Here is a 20,441-nt window from a genome sequence, read left to right on the forward strand (position 1 = left end):
AAATGCCCAAGACAATCCAATCCCATCCAATCCCAAACCTTCTTGTTTTTTCTTCCTTTAGTTGTTGCTTGGTTTGCTTGCTGCTCCGTATCCTTGCTTCCATGTGATAGCTGCTTGAAGACCCAACTCTGTCGGTAACGGATGCGTGCCTTGTCTCTTTGTTGCTGCTCGCGTTATTGATACGACCTTGCTGCCTGATAGTGAACGCGGTACGGGCGCTGCCGCCGAGGGATGCGTGACGTCTTCGGCTACGTTCGCGACGTCCACCACGCCAGGCGAGTCGGATAAGTCTCGGCGTAGCAGTCTGCACTGCTGCAACACTCAAGCGATCCGGCCACTGTCTGTTGTTTTCACGACCTAATTGGTCACTATCTTAAGTGATTATCTCTTGTGTCCCGAAGTGGGCTGCACGTTGCGTTCGCGTGCCAAACGCGTGTTTTTAACGGCTTTTTCTGTGTGCGCAGAAATTCCAAATCGAAGAACGATGTTAAGCACATTAGAAAGGAAGGATACAGAACGAGCGGGATCCGAGAAAAATCAACGCAACCCAAAAGCTGACGTGCAGGGAGACATGATGTCAGGTATGTACTGTTTGTTTACTGGGAAGTAGTCCTCTTGCCCGTCCATGGCATGTCTTGCTCTGGAGCTTTAATCGTCGGTGATCAACTCAGCAGGCTTCTACTCCGGGTATGTCATGACTTTACTCACATCTTGCTTCGTCTTCGATGTTTTGCCTTTTCAGTGCATCGCTTGCACTGTCGTTCTTTAATCCCCTGACGGCTTTTTCTGCTGACAGCACATTTTCTAGCATTATTATGTCCCATCAGAAAACGTGCTCGCTTTGCATTGTTTTTGCAAGCCTCGCAGAGTTTCGCTGGGAACCAGCACAAATCTGGAAGCCTGCTGACATGATTGAGCCGGCAGACAGTCGTGAATTTCGAGGGCGTTTTCAGTGTCTCTATTTGGCAAGGGCTGAAGCTATCTAGGGAACACACCACCCTCTTTATGTTTTGCAGGAGAACTTCAGGCTGCTGATATCGTCGAGATTCTGAAGAAGCGGCTGGCTTTCATGGCGGGTAAGTCTTTTCTCCTTTTAAATGGAGCTTAATTACCAGAATGCAGATCCCCCAGCCAGGCACGTAGCTAGGATTTTGTTTCAGAGGGGGTCCGCCCATGACAAAATGCTGTATGAGGGGGAGAGGAGGTCCCACCAAAATGGAAGATTTTTGGGGGAGGCGAGTCCACAGTATACAATGCAGGCTCTATGAATGTTCTTTTTTGTAAACATTTCTTCACATTCACACAGTATCACGAAGAAGGAGTTGTCATGCTCAATAGTCGTCACCGTCCTGATAGATGCGTTGTTACGCCTTAGCGCACATACAACTTCCTCAATTAACAGGCGGCGAAGACAAGAAAGGCAACGCGCTCATCTCTGTTCCTCCACCCTGCGACGACTTTATGCTTCAGGACTTCAAGGACACGCTGACTTACCTGATGACCCTCACCCAGTAAGCCGACCCACCATTGTTCACTTCTTTGCTAGACCCTTGAATACTCTGCAACGCGGTTGGCACAGGCAGAACATGGGCACTTTTTTGCCTTTTAATTTGAAAGGGTACCTGAATTTTCCCCAAATGAGTGCTTTCTGCCACACTAGTAGTTTCTGTGAAAGACCCTTGAATCTAAGGAAAGAGAAAAAGAAATGGCTATCACTGGTTTGTGTGAACAGTGTCGCGACATGTACCTGTGTTTAATTGCTCTTGTATCTTGTCAGAGTTGTCAAAAAGAGTGACAGCAGCGCTGTCACTCTTTTTGATTGCTATTCACAACTTGAATGATCTGCATTTTGATCTCTGATTAACATATTAACATCTGGACTGCATCATAATAATGTTTCGTGTATGTTTATACAGCCGGAAGTTAGTCTGCCTCAATGGGCGACTTGTCTCTCAGCTGTAGATGAGCAATTCAGCCAGTGCAGTTCAACCTCTAGCTTGGGTCCGCTAGTCATTAAAAGGACACTGACAGGGTATTTATGCTCGCAAAGGTTCTTGTTTGTACAAAACATATGAGAGCCCAACTACCCAGAAAACTGTTCACGGCTCAAAATTAATTTTCTGCCGGAAAACTGCCGATCCAGAACTGGCCGGTTTGAGTCGCGCTCACTCTCTTCTTCGTGGTCACGTGCCGTTTTCTATGGTTAAGACACAACCACCAATTATAATCAAAGTCGTGGGTCATCGAAGGCTCACACACAATATTAAAAGTAGAAGAGAAATATGATACCCATCTCTTGTGGCTTCTAGAAAGCTGCAAATACGTCGATAGGAAGTAAAAAAAAAGCTGCACAGCCATGTGACTTTTGCCAACTCTCTCCTCCTCTATATTTCTTCTTCCTCCCCAGTCCAGTTTTGGTTTCGAGCATTTGCGTTTTTTGACTTTATTAAAAATATACGTGACGCTGTAGCCAAATATTGATTGGGTAGTCTTCTGACACCATAATAAAGTGCCTGGCAAAATATAAAAAATAAATTGTGGGGGTGTCGATGTCTCTTTCATGTGCACCACGCTGTAGTGATACACGACTGCACGCCGGTATGATGGTCATCCAGATAGACACGGGCAGGGGGTGGAGATTGAACCCAGGATCCGCGGGTTCTGCGGTGTAAGCTTTAGGTCCTCGTGCTCTGAGCTGGTGTGCACCAGCCCACTCGGCCACTGATCCCCCCTGCAAGGCTGCATTGGTTCGAGCTATGCATTACAATAAATGCATGCCTCTTATTTTCCCGAGTCTCATGTTTCTCGCCCTGCGCTGCTATTTCACTTAGTGTTTTGAACGTCTTTGTACCCTTGGGCTTTTGGGCCATCATCATATTTGGTATGACTCATTCTGCCGATAATGGGGTTTCAGGTTGCTGGAATTTGTCTTTTATTGAATTTTAACAGTCTTTCTTTTTTCACTCATTTCTTACGACAAATCTAGGTAATAGGAGATTGTGACTTCGCTAAAATTCAAAGCTTAATATTTGTAGAGAAGAAAGCATATTTTTTGTAATTGTATGCACAACACACAGGAAAATTATTCTAATTGAGATTTCCACAGCTTATCGCAGTGTCAACACATCTGTTTGCTTGGGTAGCCTTCGGACTACCAAATTAAGCTCAAAACGTTTGCACTTTGTTTTTTTAAAATATTTATTAGGCTACCCAGGGTAGCTAATTGGGTACTTTTCAGACAAACTTGAGCTGACGCAAACTTTACTGCAGGCACCTTTCATTATTTTTTTAATTACTTGGAACCCGGCATATGTATGACCAAGGCCAGTTGAGTTGATTGGGTTCAAATCTTATTACGAGCATCGATAGCATTCGGCTAGTTTTTGTAATCTGTCTTGGCTACCGAAATAATGATGCACTGAACATGCTTGCTTCGTGTGTTTCAGTGATGATGATCGGGGTGTAACGGTCGTTATCCAGGGTGACAGTTCCTGGGGAGATAGGCTGAAGCCGATAATGGGCATTAATCAGGTTTGTGTTCCAGCTTTTTATTTGTTTTTTATGGAAGATCAACCACTTGTCCGACAGTGGTGCCAAGGACTGTTTTTGTGTCAGGGACCACCAGAATCATAAATTAGGTTGTATATAGGACTTTTTTGATGAATTTATAATTTGCAGGTATTTCTTCCGTTCCTGGGTTGGGAATAGATTTTATTTGTTGCTGGTGGAACCTATACAATGACCAATCTATTTCTCAGACAGGATATCTAAATTTTTTTTGTATACTCTGGTATGCAGCTTCATATTTCTTTCGTACAAATACTGTCCCACTAGTTACCTACTGCCTTCGGGAGCATTAGAGTATACAAACATTTTTTTTACATACAGACTTGTGGCCATAGATTTTTTAATGATCAGTTTCCGGTTTAAAAGATTTTGCTGTTTTGCACGGGATACTCTCTGAAGTTTTGTCTCAGAGAAGCGAGACTTCCATCATTTCCTTCTCTTCCCCATTTCCCACTCGTGGAACCAAACTGCCTCGGTTAATGCGCTTCTTTGATGCATGACTGACGTCACTGTCCCAATATTAAGGTGTGTTTTTCTGGGGCTGTTTACCCTTTTCAAGTTGTAATTAAATTAGCCATTTCTGCTGAATGTGCGTTCCCACTTATTTCATTCCATTTATTCTAGGAGCTATAATTCTGCACAGCAACCTTCATATACTTGTCTAATAGTAGCTCTTATACCACATAGTGTGTGTTCTCTTGCCTCTTTTAATCGAGGAAATTCTGATCGGTGGCACTTAGTGTGCATCTGAGCTCCCTCCAATGCAGAACACGCACCAGCTCTGTGCTTTGGAGCTGAATAATGATGTCAGTGTCATGCATAGCTGTTTGGTGGATCTGAATAATGATGTCAGTGCCATGCATAGCTGTTTAGGCTACACTTTCAGTGCCGTCCGGCTTTGGTTTATGAATATTCCTTTCTGATACCGACTGGTTCGGTTTTCCGATTCACAACAAGTGAACTTCTGGCCTTGAGTCTCACCCTACGGTGTTATCCACGGCTTTACTTCTTAGACCATATCACGCCGTTTTCATGGCACCTCGCCTAAAAGGGACCGTTGGCCGTCTTTGCAGTGGCACTCTCCCGGTCTTTCCGATAGTGTGTCAATGGCGGCTCCGAAGTGGCTCCTGTGTACTTCCCGACTGGAGTGCTGTTCCTTATCAGTTGTCTGTTGTTCCGTCCGTGCAGGACGTCTTGGGGCGCAGGCTTTGCTGCACGTTGGTGCTCCGTCCACACAAGTCCAAGGACTCAAAAGCGTCTCTTCGGGACAAGCAGGCATCCACGCAGGTGAGGAGGGTACTGTGCGCAACTTGTTTGCTCTTTGTTCTTGACTGAGCAATAGAAGCCGTCTGAGTGGGTAGCAGAACAAATAAAATGCATTTCAGGCTTGTTTGCTTGTGGAATCGTACAATTGTAGAAAACCATCCAAACGAGACTAAATAAAAGCTATACACCTTTCCAAAAAACACTCCTAGGCCGCCGCCATGTTGCTGATGCGACTGGTGCGACTCTCGCGCCCTCTATCAGCTAGAAATTTTCTGCCACTCTCTTGGACTGTGAGAACCCGTTCAGCGCGATTCTCTATGTTGTGCGGTTTTGCATTCAGCGTTTTCTGGCCCCTCTTGAAAGTTTCCACTTAATTTTTTTTTGTGCGAGCTGCATACACTTTCTGTGTTACATTCAATCGTGGAAATTAGGGCTGGTAAGTGCCTGCCATTCAAGCTTTTTTGCTCAACATTCACCGGAAACGAAGGTGCGGAAGACGTCGAGTGGCCCTCGACGCAATTATGCGAACAGTGACAATTGTTCTCCCCCTTCCGAGAGATAATCTGCATAAAGACCTTCTCAGTCATCTCCAAAAATAGTTGTCCAGGTTGGGGTGGGAAACGGGTCAGTCGCGTTCGTTACGTTGCCTCGGTGATATTGTGAAAAAAAGAAGCTCTCCCCAAAACGTGCCCCAAAACGAAATCACCTTGGATTCCGTCCGATCGTCAAGATGTGCCTGTCGTCGACTGTGACTGTCGTCGAATGTGACTGTCGTCGAATGTGACTGTCGTCGAATGTGACTGTCGTTGAATGTGACTGTCGTCGAATGTGACTGTCGTCGACTGTGACTGTCGTCGACTGTGACTGTCGTCGACTGTGACTGTCGTCGACTGTGACTGTCGTCGACTGTGACTGTCGTCAACTGTGACTGTCATCGACTGTGACTGTCGTCGACTGTGACTCTGTTATTTGAGATCTTTCTCAAATAAATTCTTTTCAGATAGCGCTGCATCGTGTGGTATGTACAATATATTGTTCGAAAGTTGACATTCGCTAAACTGTATGTCTGTGTCCTTTCCATCAGTAAACACGTTATCTGTGAGCGTGAAAACTGCATGCCTTTCGGCTATCTTTGTTAACCATGTTGATAAACCTGAGACTGGGGCAGAAATGAACACATAAGTGGAAGGAACAGAAAAGGACAGGACGACGCTTCACCGGCTTGCTTGCATCCTACTGTATTATCTTTATTTTCTGTTGTAATTTATTTTCGACAGCTAAGCGCTTTGTCAATTGACACGTGGCTAATCAAGCAACGCCGTCAAACCTTATTGTAAAAAATAAAATAAAATTACAACTAACATTTTAGTTGCATTCGTTCTGTCGTGCGCGTACCCAACAAAAATAGTTTGCAGGTTTTTTATTGTTTCTTTCAAATGTGGTACAATGCTTTCTTAATGTCCTCGGGAAAATACATGCACCATGAAACACGACATACAGCGGGAAAAGACGAGAATCTAGCCACCTGCAGTGTATGAAACTGTGCATGCGCAGGCTGCACCTATCGAAATCACAGTCCACTCGGTTAGGGTTAGCAGGGACGCCAATGATAGTCTAGCCTCAAACCCAGTCACTGGGCTCGAAAGCGGTTTGCAGCCCCTGGGGTCAAGGGTTTCTTGGAAAGGTTTGTACCGTATGACGTTTCTTGTCTCGCTCATATCAGTGGGAGGTTCTAACGTTTTGTACATGGCCGTTAAATACTGACTTAGAGTGACCAAGAAAAGCAAATTTTTTAGTTGGGTGATTAGTTTTCAGAATAGGCACTTTATATTTGTAAAACTTGGATGAGGAATCAGTTTTAGAGTGCAGCTCTTAGGCGCTCGTTTTAGGGTTGAGTGACGTCGCTGTCGGTGTAGCCGTGGTAAATTGAGTGGGAAAAATGATGTCATGTGAGCAACATCAATCCAATTCCCTACTGAACTTAGCGGTTAAAAGTGACATCACGTCACCTCAACACCAATCCAATTGCCCGCTAAATTTAGCGGGAAAAGTGACATTACGTATCCTCAACACCAATCCAATTCCCCGTTAAATTTAGTGGGAAAAGTGACGTAGTGACCAATGTTGCGGAGTTGCCACTCCGGAGTTTGAATGATTCCGGAATCATTCCGCATTTTCACGACCCCGGAATGGAATGAGAATGGAATGGCGGCAACGTTTAGAGGAATGGAATGGGAATGGAATTAGGTGCCTTTTGCCCGGAATGGAATGGGAATGGAATGGGTATGGTTCTTCTTCTTCTTTTTTTTTTCTTTTTTTTTTTTTTGTGTTTACGATCAGCTAAACCGAGCCAGTCAGCGAGTCAGTTGCTCAGAAATAAAATGAGCGGGAAACTGCTAGCCCGCGTGGAGCCCTAACAGACGTATACGCCAAACAAATGCAATTAAAAAAACAAGCGTCAAGGCAAATGGGGAAAGGGGGTAACGTAGCGCCTTTCACGGACGCGCAGGCGTCGGGCTTCGATGGCGTTACACGAGAGCGAAACAAGAAACCAAGCACCAAGCAAGAGGAAAGGGAGCGAAACAAGAAAGAAACCGCCATGCACAACTCCTCGTCGTCCTTCTTGTCATGTTTGTTTTTGTTGTTGCGACGGTCTGTAGAATGCACGCGTGCGCGCAGACTGAGATCTGGGAGCGGAAGCGACTCATAACTCGCAGAGCTCTGATAACTCGTTGACTCGGGCGCCGTCGAAAGATGATAGGTATTGCAGCCAACCCTGCTGCCTTCCACGTTCATGCGTGCGCACTCCTTTGAAGTGCGAAGGGTGGGTTTGCTTCAGCATTAAAACAAAGCGAGATTCACTTCCCTCTTTTCTTCTTGCGCTTTGCACCGAGGCTTGCTTTTTTATATACTGCATTTGTAGTGTAAGTCCGCCTATTACTTGGTCTTTGTTCCGATGCTTGTTTTCTGTGTTATATGTTTTAGTGGGTTGGGGTTACAAGCACGCTAGCGGATTCCTGCTCATTTCCTTTGACTCTAGTCTCTGCATACTTCGTTTCACCTTGCGATATGGATCGCTGCGGACGCTACGAGTCACCTAGGCAATCCAGCACCGTGAGCGGGACTGCAGGGTCACGCGACACTCAGAAAGCACTGGATTGGTTTCGATGGCTCTCGTGCTGTCTGTTGAAGTCCATCATAAGGTGAAGTAGACTATCGTCACCGCTCTTGGTGTGACCGAACTGACTAGACCTGCAGAGAGATCGTCCCCGCCAGACGAGGCGCGACCGTTGCTGTGAGGGCAGCTGAGAAGGAGAGCTGGGTGCTAGCTGCCACTGAGGTTTTGGCTTCCGCGCGTCTTGGCTGTCCGGTCTGCATTCGTGCTCCTTGTCCTGGACCCTATTTGAGGTGGTGAGAAGTCAGTTGGACGGTGTTGTTGAGGAAACACGGGTAATGTCAATTCGAACGGTGCGGTATTACCCCGTTAATTGTATCTTGATGTGAAGAGCTTTGTCAACGCTGATTTCCCGACCCGTCGCCACAACGCGAACGACCGACACCGAGGTAAAAGAATGAATCGGTTGGCACCGTCTGCTGCCTGAACCCGCCACTCGATCAGCGCGAAGAGGAACATCACAATTCGGACGAGAAGACAAGATAAATACAGATCGAGTCATGGCATCGTAGAAGACATTTTTCTACATTAGTCGCAAAGAAAATAAACAAGCTGCACGTTGAAAGTTGTGCAACGAAACTATACACGGTGCAGTCGGCGTATATCATCAAACTTTATTTGCCATCTGAAGAGGAAACACGAGAATGAGTATGCGAAGGGTGGAAAAGGGCAGGCGAACCAGCCAAAAATTGAATTGAATATGATAAGAAATCTCGAGATTCGTAAAGCAAGCGTGAACTTGTGCGTTTTAAAACAGGTTTCGTGACATGGTCTATACGGTCCCTTGTGCTGCGCCGCAGAGGTTGCATTTTGTCAGGATGTGTTCTTGCCGCTCTGCATGGAGTCGCTTCCAGCAGTGTACGAGCCGTGTTGCTGTATTTGAAGAATACAGTAATTTAGCTTAATCCTGCGCCACGCACGAACTGGATATTTTTATGGTCTTATCAAACAAACACGCTGGCCGCGTATGTCTTAAAAGTCAAATGCAAAAAAGTTAGAAAAAAGAAAAGAAAATGAGTGGATTTAAGTTTTGCTGTTTGTTGCGAGCCACGTGGTCGCGAGACCGATGTCTTAAACAAACATCGACTTATCAAGGGGATTTCTCGATGTTTGCAGTACATTGTAAATAAACACTTTTTGCCACCAGCGGTCCGCTTAGTAAAAATCAGTGCTTTTTTTTTTAGGAATTTAGCTATTTTTTTTTTCGACTTTCTCTGCATTTGATAATGTCAGCTTTATGCTGCTTATGCCGGCAACAAAATGTAGCTCTCAAGGGCCAAATTTTAAGTTTAGGAATTAAAGGAATGGAATGGAACGATTCAGCCATTCCAGGAGTGGGAATGGGCTCAGCGTCTCCATTCCTAGGAATTGAAAGGAATTGAATTATCGAAAACTCTAATTCCCCGGAATGGAATTGGAATAGAATGGGGGTGCCCATTCCGCAACACTGGTAGTGACCTCAACACCAATCCGATTCCCCGCTAAATTTAGCGGGGAAAAGTGACGCCACGTGACCTCAACACCAATCCAATTCCCTACTAAATTTGGCGGGGAATATGACATCACATGACTTGGTGCCACGTCACTTATGAACAAATTCATTTTCTCTGCTAGATTTAGTAGAAAAATTGACATCATGTGACCTTAACCAGAATTCAATTTCCCTCTAAATTTAGTGAGAAAATTGACGTCGCATAAGTTCAGCATCAATTCAGTTTCCCCTCTAAATTTAACAGGAAAAGGATGTCAATGACTTGGTGTCACGTCACCTATGAACAAATTCGGTCTCTCCGCTATATTTTGCGGAAAAATTAATGCCCTGTGACCTCAACAGCAATTCAATTCTCCTCTAAATTTAGCGGCAAATTTGACGTCGCAGAACCTCGACACCAATTCAGTTTCCCTACTAAATTTAGCGGGGAAAATAACGTCACATGACTTGATGTCACGTCACCTATGAATAAATTCAGTTTCTCTGCTAGATTTAGTGGGAAAATTGGCGTTGCAAGAAAAGGAGGAGGAGGAGGAAAGGAGGGGAGGACGAGGAACAGAGGAGGAGGAGGATCCTACCCTTCCCTCCTGCTCGAGAGCTGTGCTCTAATTCCGCATTACAGATATTTGTAAACGTCTTTAATATTTTGTTTATGCACATTAGCTTTTGCAAAATGGATACTATTACAGCGGAGCTGCTAAGGGCTAGGTTCCCCAGGATGGTGTCCGTGTATGTCGACACAAACCTACCTGGACAGCTACCGCCATCTATAAGCGACGGCGGCCAACACACACCCAGTATGGTTTCCGCCATCGCTCGTAGATGGCGGCAACCTTTCCAGCTACTATAATAGAATGGATAGTTTGGCGCGTTGGTGGGAATTCATCGTAGGAAGCAGGGCGAAAAACAGACGACGACGAAGAAGAAGCATACAGTGTATAGAGTACAGCTCTGCTGGTCTTCCTTCTTCACAAGAGTGGAAAGGCTAAACGTTTTTTATGAAGCTCGCATTTCTTTTTCTCGCCTGAATGGCCTCTCCCCTTAGCAAAACAAACTAGACGGAGATCATCCCTTTGCAGCAGATAATCCATTTATAGTCGGGTACAGAGGAGGTTAGATGCAGAAAGGCCATAAGCCCCACAAGTACCAATGTTGCCTGCAGTCTTCCATTAAGCGGCATTGATTTTCTCAGAAACACCAAAACATTGTCCATGACATGAAAATCAGGAGTGAAAGAGGTGATAGAAGGCTGATCAAGCCTCAGTCCACAATGATTATCTCTCAAACTAATGATGGTGGGTCCTTGCTCATATTAAACTTTTTTACACCTTTGTGCTGTGATCAAACCTGAATTTTCAGCATAACAAAGTGTGTGCACCTGTTCAGTATGGGGCCTAATGTTTAGTCAGGTATGTGGGGAAACTATTTTTACGGTTTACCTCATTGCAGTATTTTTACCTCTCTAGTACAGTGGAGTTGGGCTGAAATGTTTGTAGCCATTTTTCTTGCATATTTTTACCCCGAAAATTACGCTCCGAAATTCTGAGCCTGAACTCGTGTTAGTGTCCACACTTTGCTTTCTCTCAACTTCATATTTGGCTATGAAGTCTGGATAAATTTGACTGGACTTTTTAGTAGGCTGCTGTTTGGCACCTTACGGTTGGTTGATCTTCTTTCTTCCAAAGGAACAGTTCTTTCAAGAGCTTTGTTGCATTCGACAGTTCCAGCATTCTGTCGAAATTCAATGGAACCTTTTCAAAAGCGCTCGCCATCTGCCGTATTTACTCGATTCTAAGCACCCCTCTTTTTTTTTTCAAATCCGCTATATACTTCACGAGAGGGCAGTGGTTAGATTCGAAGTACACTAAATGTTACAAAATTTAAGCAAAGAAATATTGCTTAATTTTAAGTGAAATGAAAGGTGAAATAGAACATGGAAGGTACAACAAATATGGGAAACTGTCACTCTACTTGCCGGCACAGCGGACAGCACACCATGCGACACGCTTTACTCAATCGCTTTCACCTGATGACAAGTCCTCACTGCATCCGTCCGAGCTGCTGCTGCTTCGGTTGCTGTCTTTGTCCCACAAGAGGTCATCCCCAGAATTGTCAAGACTGTTCATTATACAAGACTTCTTGAATGACTTGTCCAAGACGTCGGCCCCAGACTCTGTTCTACCCATCCGAAATCTAGGTTGTGACGGTTAATAGGGAGGCTTTCTGCAGCCTCCCTGTCAGTCTTCTTGCGGTTGAGGCTCATACAGTGGACTCCTCTTAAACGGAACTCGAAGGGACAGAAAAATTTGTTCCGTTTATCAGAAGTTTCATTAAAGCAAAGCACATAAAATGAGTGAAATATGACTTTATTTCACAAGCATGATGTCCAGCTAATGTAGCTGACTAGAAAAAAGAGGTAATGGTAGTTTGTTTTGCATTTTGTAATCGCTTTTTGACGAAGTAGGTGTGCATGCCTTGGAGGTACAAAGGTTTCTGTTGACTGCTGCACCTTCCCCAGAAATAGTTTTAAAGACTAGGCCGTGGCGCTTTTTAAAACGGCTGAGCCAACCGTCGCTCATTTTGAAGTTATCTATTCCCAACTGAGACGCAATCTCTCCAGCCTTTTCTTCCGAGGATGGGGCCGCTGATCGGGAAATTAGCACTTCGCGCGCGCTTAAACCAGAGAAAAAGGACGTTCTCTATTTCCTCAAAAGGCGTCTTTCGCATCCTCCTTCGGTCGGTGGCAAAGCTTCCGCGCTTTACAGCGTCAAATCTTTTCTTTGTCCTTTGATATCCTTGAGAGTGTAGACTTCGGGATATCGAACTTCCTTGCGATCTCCGTCTTCGAGAGGTCACCACGATCCAGCTCTTGAAGGATCTTCATTTTCGTAGCAAGCGAGATCGCTTGGTGCGGCCGCTTTTTTACCGCTTCCATCACAACACGGCAAGCGGACGCTGGTTTGTGTACTCGATGGTAAACGTGACGCGCAACAGACGAGGCGCTAACCCTAATGGCGGTAGAAAGACTGGATTGGATTGCCTTAATATAATGGCTTGGATGGATGGATGAATGGCTGTACCGTACCCTTTGTAACGAGCGGCACCTCGCGTCACCTAGCCTAACAACTTTTTTTTTTTTTTTATAATAATATTTGTAGAAATTTTGTTCTAACACAACCCTTTCCCTTTAAAGTGTCCTCAGTCTTGGCTATTGCATACTCCATGGTTGTGAGACTGCTGTAGCTATTTCCGATGTCCGCGGTCGCCATGGGTAGTTTCGGTTTCGGTCCCGTTTAACCGAAGTAAGCAAAAAGGGGGGTTCCGATTACCCGAAGAATTTATCATTAAATACATAGGAAACCAACCGAAACAACCTTTAGAGTTCCGTTTATCCGAATTTTCCGTTTAAGCGAGTTTCGTTTAATGGGAGTCCACTGTACTCTTGATGCAGATTATCTTTGAATGGCTCATTTGCCGGGACGTCCAGGGGCTAAAGTACCGAGGTCATCCCGCCTGGCACGACCACCAGGTCGCAGCCGCTGATTCGAAGCTCTGCCTTCACCTCCGGGGTGAAGTGGCCGCGGAAAGCGTCTAGCACAAACATAGAGTGCACGCCGTCGGGTCCGCCAAGCGATGCCCTGGGGTGATGTCGCCACACAACATATGATCCGAATCAGCATAAGCTGCCTCGTCGTCCAGCCTTTCTCTTGGAGACGGACAATGGCATCTCCCCCGGAAAAGCCTCTTTTTTGGGCATATTTTTCCGCTTTACAATAACATTTGGCGGGAGCTTTCGGGTGTCTGCCGTTATGCATAACATAAACATCACGCGCTGCTTCTTGTAGCCCGTGGTCCGGATTTTGATCTCTTGCACACCTACTTCATTGACGGCTGACGTCTTTGGCATGTCAATGAAGACTGGCGTCTCATTTGTGTTGCCAATCTGGCCAAGGCCGTAGCAGCGTTCCCTGCGCAGCTTCATCGTGTACTGCTGAAAACTGGTCAGCTTATGTTCAAAGTCACCCGGCAACGTTTAACATATCGTCGTGCGGCGTCTTGACAAAAATTAATTTCTCTTCATCATCCGTTCTACCTAGCCACGACTGACACAGGACACTTTACGAGACACCTGCTTTTGTGTCGCAAACTTCATCGCTTTCACTGGATGGCATCAGCTGACTACGTGGTCCCATGGTCTTCTTACGGGTCGCAGCGTTCTGGAAAAATCTGCTCCAGCCGCTTTCTTCATCGAATCAGCCAGGACCTGTCCTCGCTGAAGCTCTCAGCAGCGCTCTGATTTCCATTCTTCTCCGCAAATGAGATCACTGTCCTCTTGAACTTGAACGTATAGGACGTTCTCTTCGTACAAATGCTGACGCGAGGTTAATCAAGGACTGATCAAAAGCCGCCAAAACGAAAGATGCAGTCGACGCTCTTCTAGAAGAAAAAGAGAAAGAACAAGAAGCACTCGCGAGCATGCGGTTCTTGTGTTGCCGTCGATCCAGTCACGTAGAAGCTTGTTTCCATCAATCAACATCGCCAATAGCTCGGTGATCGCAGTCTATCCTTCCGCTGAGGAACAGCAGTGTGCCGCGCTCAGGTTTTGAATTGCTCTCAAAAAAGGAATGCTTACATTTGCGTGCAAACTTTTATTTTACCGTTCTGACTGAATAATTGGGGAGGGGCTTAGAATCGTATAAATACATAGCCGCCGAGCCAATTATACGAGTCTGCCACACGCACTTTGACCATGTACTGGACACGAGGGCTGCATCATTGCCCCGCTTGAACTCAGCTCTCATCGAAAGCAAGTACTGCGTCAGCATTTCGCAAGAACTCAGATCCAATCACTAGCTTCGTGCCCAAGAAACTGTGACCGCCTATGTTGCACGATGGGGTTTCGGGGCGTCATCTAGTCCGAGTCTGGTATGATTGGTGGAGGTTCTAAAAATGGCATCCTCTCTGTGACATTAGGTGAAATATGTCAGCCAGGCCAAGCTGTTCAAGTTGATCAGTCCCCTTCAGTTGACACCCGAGTTTGGCGGCACCCTGCAGTACGACCACTATGACTGGCTGAGCAGACAACTGGTGAGTAACTATAGTTTGTTCTGCTTCTGCATGTGTTCTGCACATGGGTTACTTAAAGGGAAACTGAAGCGGTTCTGTATTTGAGAAAAAACACTTTAATGGCCTTCATTCTACCTCTAGGATCAAAAATATCGAGATTATTTTTCAATTTGGTGCACGGAGGCTTCAGAAATTAATTTTTAAAGTACCGTCGAAGCCCCTCCTTCCCGGGGCGTGACGTCACACTAGGAGTTTTCGGAATCTCTGCTCTCGCGCGTCTTCAGCGCCTGTCAAAGCTGCGCACGCGCACTTTTGCTATTTTCAATAAGGTCAGAAGGAGACGTCACTACTGATGTCAGTGCGGAAAAATATACCTGGCAAGCTTGCAATTCCACGCGCTGCCCACACGAGCGACACGCGCTTGGCGGCCCAAGGATCCTAGTATGATGTCACGACTGGTCGGAGGTTTTTCGCGTTTTCTCGCTTTTAATTGCATCTTCAGGGAAAGCGAATGTGATATTCAGATTCACGGGATAAAAATACGCCAGAATTCACCTCTAACTCGTTTTTTTCAAGAAGTGTTTCAGCTTCCCTTTAAATGTGTCTGCAGTCACACCTTCCAGACATAGACATTCCTGCTGGACACAAGGCTTCCAACCTAGAATGTCGTTCAGGATCTAGAAAGGGACTTACTTATGCATAAAATTTAAAAGCGACTTACGTCTACCTTTACTGGGTTAGAATTTAATGAAAGCGAGTTCTAGAACCCTTAATTTTTATTTGATTAAATTGTCACAGATGCGCTTAGCTGGCGACAAGCTTGACTGCGCACGTCATTGGGATTTGTTGTGTCGAATTTGCATAGTGTGCTTCAAGAGAGTCAGTTGTTGCAGACAAAAGAATGTTCAGCCATAACAACCGGTACCAAACTTTTTGTTACGCTAAAAAGCTTACCGCCATGTAGCAGTTTTCATACTAAGCCCGAGCTAAAAGACTTGCTCGAAACAGCAACCACCAGACGTATCCTTTCAGATGTCAGCTTGGCTCAAGCGTCCTTCCCCCAGTTTGCACTTGTCAAATCTTCTTCAAATCGACCCTCCTTGCTACTTGTAACATTAACTGACTGCATCGCCGCTCTCCTACATTGATTTCTTGCACCCACACACGCATGTGATTCGGCTGCGCCTGTCGAGGTTCGTGGACTAATTTTCTGGCCTTGTTTTGCAGGCAGTGGAGAAGTACATCAAGGAGGTGAAGCTGCTGTCGAAGCACACGGATGTGGCCCTCGGATTCTGCCGTTTCCAGGCCTCCCCCGGGTCTCCAGATGTGCCCTGCCAGATCGGCCCGGCCATGGGCGAGGTCATCGCTCGCACGGTGCAAAGCGGTACGCCTGCTCTCACTTGTCCCTTTCCTGCTGACTTGCTGATGATTACAGGACGTGCATTCGAGCTAAATGAATCAGCTGCATGCACTTGTGTCATCTTGTATTTTTGCTTGCATTGAAGCGGTGCATTTGGGATAAGCAGTTTTTACGGGCAACCAAGTATATCTCACTCTGCATAATAGGTTCGCCCATCCTTGCCCATCAAAGCATAAAAAAACCAGTACAGTGTAGACCGCATATAACGTATGTCGCGGGAGTCGCGAAAATCCGCACTATAAGCGGTACCGCACTATAACCAATACATCAATTTTTCAGGCCAAAATACATGCCATAAGACAACTTACCTTTGTAAAAGAATTTATTTTATGTTAGATGCAAAATAAAGCTTAGTCTGATGAAACTCTTTATTTCAGTAAACCCCCCGTTAACTCGAACACGGATATCTCGAAAGATCGGTTAAGTTGAAACTTTTGTGCGTTGCGAAATGAATCCCCATTGGCACCATGTATTTTGACATCGCTTATCTCGAAAAGTTTCCGGGACGGGCATCGGATATCTCGAAACTTCGCCTGCAAAAAAAAAAAAAAAAAAAAAAAAAAAAAAAAAAAAAAAAAAAAAAATTTTAAAAGGACACTGAGGCCCGAAGGAGAAAGTTTATCTCAATGGCGGACGAAGCGACCGGGACCTAAAAATAACGCTAACAAAGAGAGAGAGAGAGAGAGAGAGAGGGTCTTCCCAGAAAAATAAACAAAAGAAGGAAGCGCCAGAGAAAAATAAACAAAACAAGGAAGCGCGTGAGAAAAATAAACAAAAGAAAGCGCCGCGAACGCGTTCCGGGCGTACAGAACGCGACGAGCGTTCAAGGGCGTTTGTTTTCTTGCTTTTTGCTTTCCCCCATCTCCCGAGACTTTTCTTTCTCCCTTTTTCTTTACGCTTGTGGCGTTCTATCGGCTCTCCCGATCTCGTGGTCGCCGTAGTCGCCACGCCGCCAAGTCGTTGTCGCGTCGCCTTCGTTCAACCCCGTCCACATGGATGACGGCGGCGCTCTTTGAGGAATATGTGCTTGCGCTGGACCGCTGGACTCTTGTTTCTAATTCATTTTCTCTCGTTTTAGTAAGTGATTTCTTGCTTAAAACGGAGCTGTGATTGGTACAATTTTCGGAAGCGCTAGATTTTCTAAATCCGCGGTCGGTACTTCGGAAATTGCGGTACTCCGCTTATCTCGAAATTTCGCTTATCTCGAAATTTTTCCCGGTTTTTATGACTTCGAGTTAACGGGGGTTTTAGTACAGTTCTGCCTCAAGTGTGTCACACATTTTGAAAGAAATGAGCGGCTTTTGCCTGGCGCAGCCTTTTAACGGGGTCGCGGGTTGCGACGGACGTTGCGAGCGTTCAGTATTGCTGACCCTAATCACTTTTCTCCGGAGATGAAAACGCGTGAAAATTCGCATCCTTCATACGGTACGCGCCAGTAATACCTTGAACTTGAGCACACGCATGAAGTGCGCCAAATAAGAAATCCGGGCGATGTTCGAGGACACAAATGCTTAGAAATCACCACTGTAGTCGAAGTAAAGAAACACAACGACACGGGCGTTTCTGCCGTCTTGAGAGCGCGGCCATGACATCGCCGCACGAGTAGGTGGATCTTCCCTTCTAGTACGTGCTGGGTTATCATAGCGACACACAACGAAAATTCAGTCAAGGATAGCGCTTTTACGCAGAACGATGAGATGAACGCCGTCTACGACGACAATCACAACCGACGCCATGTTTGCGGATAGAAGCAGCCGGCCCGCGACCGGCATGCAACTCGCGCGAACACTTCTCCTCGACCTGCGATTGGTCTGTCTTTGCTGTTGTTTGTTTCTTTGTTAGCAATGCAGCGGAGGGACGCACGCACGTGAACGACAAGTGCGTGCGTCCCTCCGTAGTGCGTGAGTCCCTCCGTTGCTATGGCAACTGAAGCCTCTCTCTTCGCTTCTTCCCGCTTCTTCGAGCAACCTCCTTGCCCCGCCAGGGCCGCTTGCGGCCAACTTGCGGCTCGCGCCGTCAGCGCCGTTATCTAGTGTTGCACAGGGAAGCGTGCTCGCTGCTCCGGTCGTTGGCACGGTCGTCGGGCTGTGCCAGAAACCGCACTATAACCGGTATTTCCCTTCGCGCGCCTGCATTTTAAGCGGTATGTAATTACATGGAGTTCTATGGGAGGCGAACCGGTGGTTTAAAAAAACCGCGTTATACCCGGTCCTTCACTATAAGCGGTTACGTTGTAAGTGGTCTATACTGTAGAAGGTTATTCACATGTCGTCAGCACGACCGGTGGGTGAATCAGCTTATCGTACTCCATTAACAACTTTGACTGAGTGAGAGGATTCCGTTGGAGGCCCGCTCTCAGCATGCTCCTGAATAACTCCTTAAAGGGGCCCTGAAACAACTTTTTGACTGGTATTTAATTTGCACCGAATCTGAGTGCACTGAACGTAGTAACTTAGTGAAATCTTTCTTTTCTCGAATTTCACTTTATTTTAAAAGTAATAGGCAAATTAAAATTACGAAAACAAGCAAAAAATAACCTTCATGATGTCCCTGGTCCTGACTTGGGTGGCCGTGAACTAGAGGAGGGATAGCGAGCTCAGCGAGCACTCATGGCTGCCGCACTTGTGTCGACGGCTCGAGAGGGTGCCACTGAAGCATGTGTTGGCTGGGCTGTATGAAGCGGGCAGCCAGGGCCGCTCGCATTGCATTTTTTGCGCGACTAAATGCTAATTCGGCATGACACTTCATTTGCCACAAACGACAGCAAACATCGGGTAAGGATCAGTTCAGAACGGAAGCCACTTCGCACTGCAAAACCGCCAGACAACCCAACCGCAAGCCAAACCTGCTCGCCGAAGGCCTTGGGAACGCTCTGAGCCGGCCGGATCCTCCAGCCCATTCGACTGCAGAGCCGCGTGTGCATCCGGGACCTTTCTATGCTCGCTGCTTCACAGCAATGTGTAGCGTGCGTCGGCGCCTGATCCCACTACCCCTTTCCAGTATGTGCTGCCTTTTCCACTGCTTGGGGGCGGTATGTCGACGGGTCATTTCTTGTTTCCGTACTTTATAAACTGCACTTGTTTCTTTTCTGGTCTAAAATACTGAAAAAAATGACCGCTTCTCCACGTGGTGAATGATGTTGATTGGGGCGAAGCTGTGGTGGTGCTGATAATACTGATTTTGCTCATAGGTAGTGCTGATGGTGCTGATTTTTTTTTATTGCTCATAGGTAGTGCTGAGTTCCGGGTTGCGTTTTGACTTCATTATACAGCTTTATGGTCGGTGAAAGGCAGAGCCAGTGGTTCTTCTAGCGGATCCATCCTGAAGTTCGCAAAGACTAGGTCTATGCACGCCAGCATCCCCAGCTCTTGAGTTACTACCACATCTCAAAGCCCCCTACTCTTCCTGCAGTCGTGGCCGAGTGGTTAAGGCGATGGACTAGAAATCCATTGGGGTCTCCTCGCACAGGTTCGAATCCTGTCGACTGCGCAAACATTTTTTTATTTTTTAAGAAGACAGATGGGATGGCAATCGATGTGAGCATGGACGCCGGACGGACAAGGCTAGACCCTAAGGAGCTTCGCCCCTAAAAACTACTTTCATAAATAATTGAAACGGTTCGCACCACTTATATTTTGTATTTTGACTAAAAAAAGGTTTGAGTATGCCTAAGCACTTCTTCTGAGTTGTGAATGCGAAAGCATGCACGTCATTCTTTCGTCTGTGGCGTATCTGCAATGACGGCAGAGCGAGCCCTCCCCTCGCCGCTCTGACCTTGAATGCTTCGTTTTACCGGCGCGCTGATGGACACGCAGCGCCATGGGGTGGCAGTTGTTGAAACTGACGCGCAGCTGCCAATGGAAGCCTTGTTCCTTGAAACTACGACGCGCGCCAGCCATTGGGACAAGCCGAAATACATCAGCTTTTCTCCGCTCCTTTGGGATTGGGGAAACTAGATGCCGTTGTCTAGGCTTTTCGCATGGTTTCATAGCTGGGGAGCTGGCTTCACTTGGAGAAAGGATTTAAGGTGCCATTTGGCGCGGCTTCAAAGCTCATGACGTCTGCTTGCTTCATGGGACAGTTAATGCTCTCACATTAAAAAGCTTTTAGCGGCTCTGACTAGTCATAAGGCAAGAGCTGGCGAGCACCTACAACGTCACGATGCCGTCGCATGCCGTGCGTGTTCGGTACCACGGGGCGCCCCCTTAGTTGAAGGAGGCTTCCACGTCGCCTGGTTAAACTATGACGCACCGACATTTAGTTGCACTCTCTGTGCCTGCTTGGTAGCCCAAACTACTGTCGAGACCGGTTATACCGAAGTCAACGGGAATCGAATATCACTTCGCTATATCCACTATTTCGTTACAACCAACTTCGGGTAACGAAGTGCAAAAGGAAATGAGAAATCGTAATCGCTTCGCTGTAGCCGCTATTTCGTTATAACCGGCTTCGTT

General features: G+C 46.4%; 1 protein-coding gene across 1 annotated transcript; it reads left to right on the forward strand.

The window, feature by feature from the left end:
• Positions 1–386: 386 nt before the first annotated feature.
• LOC121835680 (SEC14 domain and spectrin repeat-containing protein 1-like) lies at positions 387–17,097 on the forward strand. The gene is made up of 8 exons (XM_042290128.1): positions 387–581; positions 1,017–1,076; positions 1,403–1,511; positions 3,447–3,531; positions 4,756–4,854; positions 14,475–14,588; positions 15,795–15,951; positions 17,066–17,097. Exons 1-8 carry the CDS (start codon positions 485–487, stop codon positions 17,095–17,097), a joined length of 753 nt encoding a protein of 250 aa, XP_042146062.1. The 5' UTR covers positions 387–484.
• The last annotated feature ends 3,344 nt before the right edge of the window (positions 17,098–20,441 follow it).

The sequence above is a fragment of the Ixodes scapularis genome, unplaced genomic scaffold, assembly GCF_016920785.2.
Source record: "Ixodes scapularis isolate PalLabHiFi unplaced genomic scaffold, ASM1692078v2 PGA_scaffold1__304_contigs__length_218370807, whole genome shotgun sequence".
NCBI lineage: Eukaryota > Metazoa > Arthropoda > Arachnida > Ixodida > Ixodidae > Ixodes > Ixodes scapularis.